General features: G+C 46.9%; 1 protein-coding gene across 1 annotated transcript in view; it reads left to right on the top strand.

Moving 5' to 3' along the window:
• The first annotated feature begins 7,582 nt into the window (after positions 1 to 7,582).
• Positions 7,583 to 8,038, top strand: part of KLHL34 (kelch like family member 34) — a 2,110-nt gene continuing 1,654 nt past the window's right edge. The window contains exon 1 of the mRNA XM_006753003.2: positions 7,583 to 8,031. Coding sequence (XP_006753066.1) covers positions 7,618 to 8,031 — 414 coding nt within the window. The 5' untranslated portion in view covers positions 7,583 to 7,617. The remainder of the gene's footprint in view (positions 8,032 to 8,038) is intronic.

Below are 8,038 nucleotides of genomic sequence, written 5' to 3'. Positions count from 1 at the left end.
CGTTCCCAGGTGTGGTCTAGGAACCTACATTTTTAAATTCTCACCTGAGAATATGTTTTTTGAGTTTGTTTTTTTTTTTGAGAGAGAGAGAATCATTGATGTGAGAGAAACATCAATAGGTTACCTCCAATATGCATCCTGACGAGGAATCACACTCACAGCCTAAGTATGTGCTCTAACTGGGAATCAAGCCCGCAACCTTTCAGTGCATGGGATGATCAGAACCATGAATGGCTCATGACATCTCTCTTACTGAAAATGTTATTAGAGTTCCCGACTGCCTCTTTGAAAACCAAGTCACGTGCAAAGCTCAGTGGAAGCCACATGCATGAACACAGGTGAAGGGGGGACCTTGAGTGTGAGCTGTTGCAGAGTGAAGAAATGAACTCGAGGCCATCCCATATAGGAAGAAATATTAGAAAAAAACAGCAAACAGCTGGGCAGAGCTTCAAGCCATGTGAGGTGGGGATGGAAGGTGGGGTGGACTGCAGTAGTGGCCAGCTACTACTAGTTAATGTGACTAGTCATGAGGTAGGGGGCATGACACCAAAGAACCAAATGGATCCCACAGAATAAAGATTTCAGGTAAAGCTCACATTTAGATGGACCTGCAAATGGGATTTCAGGTGCCAATGGCTTTGAGCTGTGGCGTGCTGGGTTTGAAAGGACCCTGGAGTTCACTTAATTCTCCACAAGAGCCCTGAAAGCCCCAAGGGGTGGAGGGGAGATGCCCAGCGTCAGCATTAGGCTGTCCTGCCTTCTAGGCCCCTCTATGCTACTGGCACACAGAGCTATCCATGCAGCAATCTGTTTTGTTCTGCACATTCTGCAAGTGGGTAATGGATGGCCTTTGGGGGATGTAATAGGTGCCACCCTTTCTGAAAAACCTGCTAGCTGTGTGTCTTGGGCTGGGTCCCCCAGAGGCAGGCAGGGATTCTTTCTGAGATGAGGATTCCTGCGAAAATCATTTATTAGAAAGTGTTCCCAGAAAAGATAGGTGTGTGTGTGTGTGTGTGTGTGTGTGTGTGTGTGTGTGTGTGTGTGAGAGGGGGCTTAGACTGGGAAGGGAAGCGTGTGACACCAAGGTCCTACAGAAGGTGACTATGGCTCAGTCCCATAGGGTAGCACCTAGAAAGGGAACTGCCACCCTACTCCTCAGGTGTTGGTTCAGGGTAGCCCCTGGAAGATGTAAATTGGTGGTGCTTTTGTTTTTGTTCATGTCCACAGGCAAGGTGGGCTCCAGGGACTCAACGGTGTCTGCCCACAAGGGGACACAGGTGCTGTCTGCTAGTAGCATAAGCAACTGGGATCGGTGTGCAGGTGGGGTTCTGACAGTCTGCTAAACTGTGTCATTTTGTACAGGTTTCCTAGCTTTTCCAAGCCTTGGGTAACCCTTCTTATGGCTTGGCACATTCTACTTCTACATTTTCTTTCAAGACTCTGAATTGATAGAAGTTCCTTATTTATGCTGTGACCAAATTTCTCTTTGTAACTTGTATCTACTCCTGGGTCCGCCCTCTATAGCCACAAGATCACTGTCCACTTCTGAAAGTTTAAAATAGTGATTTTTTAACCCCAGGGGTCCTTTTCTCTTAGCCTAAAATCTCCAGCCCTTTCACCTGTTCCCCATATGAGAAAGTATTTCCAGTCCCTAGCCCCTGCTGGCTGGCCTATCTGGGCATTCCCTGATTTATCCAAAAGCCTCTTAAAATGTGGCATCCAGACAGAAAATTAGGGCTGCAAGTACCTTCTGATCTGAATATTCAATCAAATGCTGTTCGGAAAAATGTGTTGCTTACCAAGTCATCAGCTTCAGTGACCTGCTGTTATTAACACCGTATTGTGGGGGTATTTATGTTAATGTGATTAGTCATGTGACATGGGGCAGAGGCCACTAACTTTTCCTATCCAAGTCTTTAATTTTTTTCTTTATTGATTAAGGTGTTACATATGTGTCCTTACCCTCCCCTACCTTCCTCTGAGGTTTGACGGTCTAAGTCTTTGACCTCTGATCTTTTGGAACTAGTGGGCTTCCTCTTTTTTGGGGGGAAATGTTGACAGCACACCCATAACAAGTCATTACTGAGAATAGCGAATTCAGGATATAGCAGAAATTACTAACAATCCTCTGTCACACTTTTGAGTGCATCAGAACTACCAGGAGGGATTGTTAAAGCAAATCACTGGGCTCTATGATCAGTTTCTGATGAGGTAGGTTTGAAGTAGGGCCAAGAATTTATAATTCTTAAGAGATTCCCAGATAATATTGCAGGGGACCACTGAGGACCACTGCTCTATTACATTTCCTGGCTGCTTGGACTCTGGTGTTATGAGTGTTGAGAAGGTTTTAGCCAAAGGAGGTAGAAGGAAAAACACATCTGTTTTGTGTACCTGTGCCAAGAGCAGTCATGTAGATATAATCTAATTTTAATAGTGGTATGAATGTAGAGTCAGTATCCTCCTTGTAAAAATAATAAAATGACACACAGGATTTAAATCACTTATTTAAAGTCACCTGAGGCAGATCTGAAATTGGAGCCCAGGTCTGTCTGACCCCAAAGCCCAGTCCTTCCTCACTTGCCACACTGTTCCTTAAGCCATCACCTGCTTGAGAATGTCAAAATCACTCATGATTAACACACACACACTCGCCTTGATACTCTTTTGCTTGAATTGCATGTCACAAACATACATTTCACATACACGCAAGAAAAGGTTTTGGAAGAGGGTAAAGAAAACATGAAATTTGTTTTCTAATGCATATCTGTTATTATTTGTAGTCATATTTTCCCAATTAACTTAGTTAATAAATCAATTTCTAATAACAGGCTTTCCATGGAAGTTGTCAGAAGCCATGTGTTGCCGAAATCGGTTTGGCTCAGTGGATAGAGCGTCGGCCTGCGGACTGTAGGGTCCCGGGTTCGATTCCGGTCAAGGGCATGTACCTGGGTTGCGGGCACATCCCCAGTGGGAGGTGTGCAGGAGGCAGCTGATCGATGTTTCTCTCCCATCGATGTTTCTAACTCTCTATATCTCTTCCTTCCTCTCTGTAAAAATTCAATAAAATATATTAAAAAAAAAAGAAGCCATGTGTTGAAAGGAAGCATAAAGGAGCCAATAATGATAGATCATAAAGAGTTAACCCGCCAAAACTGGATCCTAAATATCAAACAGGCACATTTTAGAATTTTACGGTTTTGAGAAAAGGTCCCCAATGCTATTATTATATACTAGAGGCCCGGTGTACGGATTCATGCACTGGTGGGGTCCCTTGGCCTGGCCTGTGGGTATCAAACCGAAACTGGCTCGCCGACATCCCCTGAGGGGTTCTGGATTGTGAGAGGGCACAGGCCAGGCTGAGGGACTCCACTAGTACACGATCGGGGGCCGGGGAGGGACCACAAGAGAGCTCCAGGGCATGTCTGGCCCATCTCTCCCAGTCCTGATTGGCTGGACCCCAGCAGCAAGCTAACCTACCGGCCAGAGCAGCTGCCCCTGGTGGTAAGTGTGTGTCATAGTGACTGGTCAAATGGTCAGACACTTAGTATATTAGGCTTTTATTATATAGGATAGATTTTTTTTCTTCCTTAAAAAGTGCATTACAAAATGGATGAACCTTGAAACATTATGCTAAGTCAAAGAAGTCAGTCAAAAAAGACCATTTATTGCATGATTCCATTTGTTGAACTATCCAGAATCTATAGAGAAAGAAAGTAGATTTATGGTTGCTTAGCAGTTGGGGGCTGGTAATGACAGTTAAAGGGCATGGGGTCTCTTTTTGCAGTGATGATAATATTCCAGAGTCTCTCTTTTTGAGGTTCTGGTGATGGTTACATAACTGTAAATATGCTAAGAACCACTGAACCATATGTTTTAAATGGGTGAATTGCATGATATGTGGATTATATCTCAATAAAGCTATTACCAAAAAAACACACATTTGCAACAAATATTATACATGGACATTTGTAGTTTTTGATTTTTTTCAATTCTTACAATTATTTTAGAGGTGAGAACTATGGAATTCAGGGAAAGTGGAACGCCATGGCTAACTAGCAGTGCCACCTTGATGTGGGAAGGGAGTGGGTGCTTGGAGGACTTTGGCTCTAGGTTATGTCACAGAAGGTGCAGATATATGGACCAACAGGGGGTGGGAGGTTCAGGGCAAATTGCAGCTTCCCAACAGACATACTGGAGTGTATAGCTGGGCCTTCAGCAGAAGCCCAGCCATACAAATTGGGGCATGGAGGACCTTTTGGGGCTCCTGGGGACTGACTGGATGCCAAGAGCCATGGGGGGCTGGTTTAGGTAAAGGATTCCAGCTGCAGGGAAGCACCAGGTAGTAAAGGTGGCTAGATGAGGTGGTTTGGCCTTTTCAGAAGAATTGAATTCACCTAGACTCCCAAGTTAGGGGGCCACCCAAAGTCACATCTGATTCCTAGGGATGTTAGTTCACAGCCTTACCAGGATGTGTCTTCAACCCAGCTGTGTGAAGGGAAGAAAGAGAACCAGAGAGAAGGAAGTAAATGTCCCAATCAAGTTCCTCTTAATAACCCCTTATTCCTCCCACCCATGTTGCCATTCCCTATATCCATTCAATTCAACATTAGTCATGACAAAGACCACGAGAGGGACTGGAGAAACAAAGGCCAAGAAACAACTCCTGCCTTCAAGGGGTTGATAGTCTAAAGGGGGAGGACAACTCATAAAGATCATTTTCAACATAATGATCAGATCCTGTGACATCTGCGCATTACCATGTGTTCAGGTTGGATTGCATGGTCTGCTTCTAGAAGGCCCAACTTAAGGCACACACCTACCACAACTAAAAAAATAACACACTGAAATGTTATTTAACATACTTAATATTTCACGGAAATTGAAGTATTTATACTTTCCATAAGCATTACTCAAAGGACAAAAATATTCTTGGATGAATTAAAATTTTCTAAACAAGACCTTGTAAACACATCCAATATGAAAATGTCTCCAGTTAACAGAGTTCATCATATCCTCAATGGCAAAACATGTTAAGGTGGCATGTTGGGTCAGCAATGAACACAAAATTGGAATGTAAAATTGGATTGTTGATGTCAAGAATTTAAAGTCTTCCCCCAGCATTTTATTCTCAAATGTGACATTTTGGATTCAACTGAATGCATGCTGATGGGCAGGTCTGCGCCAATTTGGGGTTAAAAGTACGCTGTTTAAATAGCTGTATTTAAATTTTATCACTCTGAAATTTGGCTTAAATAAATTGTGCTGCACTATTTTTATCATACATGAGGTCAGATAATGTAGTGGGGAGGGAGCAATAGATACTGGTCCAGACTTCGGAACTCAATATCCAAGTCACCCAGACAAACTGTAGTCCCTCTGGGGCTCATTTGCCACATTTGTTTAAAAAGAAAAACAAGAAATTGTGGAGTAAAGGGTGAGGGTTTGGCTAAAGTATCTCAAATATTCCTTCTAGCAAAATTCTATTAGGTTGAGTGAAGGTCATTTAATTTCATCATCCAGATAGATCTGTGCACAGTGAATCATATTGGTATTTTATTTTTGAAATAAGAATTTCAGTACTTAAAAAGGAAAAATCAACCATAAACCCATCTTAGCTCTAACATTAGTTAACTGGAACACTTTTAGCCTCTGAAATGTTAAGCAAGCCCTTAACCTGAGCCCCTACCTGCATTTTATAATTTGGATAATTTAAGTCACAAAGTAGTTCCATATCTGACAAGAAAGCAAAAATACTTTGACTAATATTTTATGCACTTCCAGAATTATTTCTAATTAGAGACCTTATACTGTAAGTACTAATGCATATCAGGCAAAAAATGATACAATTTTATCCTTCCTTGGGTCTTTTTTCTATGAAATAGAACCCCAACTGTTAGAAATGCAAGTTAATGCCCTCAAAAGGTTCACAGATGGCCAGAGGGGTTGCATTACAAAATAGAAAAATCCATTCTAGATGAAAGAAAAACACAGAGTAGCCTCCAAATTGGCCAAGAAAAGTTACTGTGATTACTTACTTATTTAAGAGCAGAACGAAGGAGATGGGAGAAATGTTTTCCTAATGTCTCAAGATTGGGGTGGTTTTAGTCATCATTTCTCTGCTGGGTGCATCTTATAAAAATAACTTCATGGGAGGGGGGGGGGCTAGGAAACTCCAGCCTTTACAGAGCTTAGCAACGTTACTGCCCATTATCTCATTGAAGATGTAACAGGCAGTAATTAGATCAGAGCCTGGAAAATCAAGGAGAGAAACTGATTTATTTAAGAATAATTTTCTTAAAGCAATTGGTCATCCCAAGGCAGAAAACTCAAGTCAGTCACCTACAATTTCCTTGTCCACCCTGTCAAGGGATGGGCCGGGCAGGGTGCAAGAACAGAAGCTGCAGGGAAGCGGGGATGGGAGCAAATTCCTGAATGCAACATGTGAGCCCCGCGGGAAAAGCGTAGAGCGGGTCAGAACCCTGCAAACTGAGTCCAGGTGAGGGTGTGCTACCTAGCACCGCTAGCTGGGAGCCCAGATTCCTCTGGGGTGTTCCCGCCATTGGCTCCTCTGAGCACCCAGGGCTCGAGGGTGCCAACGCGCAAAGTCGCCGCTTAATCCTCGCTCTCTCCGGATTAAAACACAAAGTTGGGAGCCGGAGGCTTCCTTCCTGGGACACCAGCGGGTAGACACTCCTCCAGCCCAGCCGGCCTCCCCTCCCCATAGGGACCCTGAATGGCTCGAGTCTCTCCAGTGAGCGCTTCTTCCCAAACCCCAATCGAGTTTCGGGGACCCCCTGGAGACCAGCGACTCTCTGAGTAGCCGGAGTCAGGTTCCAGGCCCCGGCCGCTTCCTCCAGTATCCAGGCTCTCGGTTCGCGTCCAGCAGCCGGGGCGCGGGGCGGGGCGCGCAGGGGAGGCCACGGCCGCGCGCTATTCTTGTCGCTGTGAGCTACCCGCCTGTTATGAGCAGCATCCAATCACGCCTCTGACTGCCCGCGCTGACCCGCACCCGCCCTCCCTAATCCCCTAGGCTTTGATTTGATCCTCTGCGCGGAACAAGCTCACCCCCCCATCCTGCCCCATAGCCAGTTGTCCCCTGCCCTCGCGGATGCCCGCAGAACCCGTCTTCTTCATCCACCCTCGGGAGGTCAGAGCCCTCGCCTCTACTCCCGGACGCCCCGAGGCGGGCGACATCTGCACATCTGAGCCGTCGGAGATCCAGTATCCGCGGGAGTAGGTCCACTAGCAGCTCAGCCCTTCCAGGTGATGGTACGCAGCCACTGCGGCCCCTGGCGCGCAGGTGTGTGCTCCCCAAATTGGGCCGGTGTGGGGGCTTTGGGCAATGCACTGGCAGCCTGGGAAGCTGCGGAAACCAAACCCTGTACCTCCAGGAAGCCTCGGTGCCCTCCACCACTAGGGGCTTCTGGAAGCCGTTCCAGACAGAATTGTCTCTGAGAGGGAGACGGGGAGATCTACGAATCTGATGAAGGAGCCCCTGGCTTTAAGCTGAGCAGGAAAAAAATGGGCCCCTGAGGCTTGCTCGTGGGGCCCCAGGATGCCTCAGGCCACGCCCGGTTGGCCCCAGCCCCCAGCCGGCTGCTTCCCACCCTGCGCAGCATGAGTTACTTCCTGTCTTACTGCAAAGCTCATGGCGGCGCGCTGCTCACTGGCTACCAGGCCCTGCGCGCCGAGGGCTTCCTGTGCGATGTGACTTTGGAGGCCCAGGGCAGCGAGTTCCCGGTACACAGGTCCCTCCTCGCGTGTTCCAGCGACTACTTCAGGGCCCTGTTCAAGAGCCACACCCTGGAATCCCGGGCACGCGTGATTCACCTGCACGTGCCGTCGGCCACCGGCCTGCAGCGCCTGCTGGACTTCATCTACACCGCCTGGCTGCCGCTCTCCATGGACACTGTGGAGGACACGCTGGAGGCCGCCAGCTACCTGCAAGTCACCGAGGCCCTGGGACTGTGTGGCCGCTACTTGGAGCGCCTGCTGGCTCTGGAGAACTGCTGCTTCGCTGCCAATGTGGCGGCGCGTT

The sequence above is a fragment of the Myotis davidii genome, unplaced genomic scaffold, assembly GCF_000327345.1.
Source record: "Myotis davidii unplaced genomic scaffold, ASM32734v1 scaffold930, whole genome shotgun sequence".
NCBI lineage: Eukaryota > Metazoa > Chordata > Mammalia > Chiroptera > Vespertilionidae > Myotis > Myotis davidii.
Note: the sequence above shows the minus strand (reverse complement) of the source record. Positions and strands in the feature narration are given on the sequence as shown.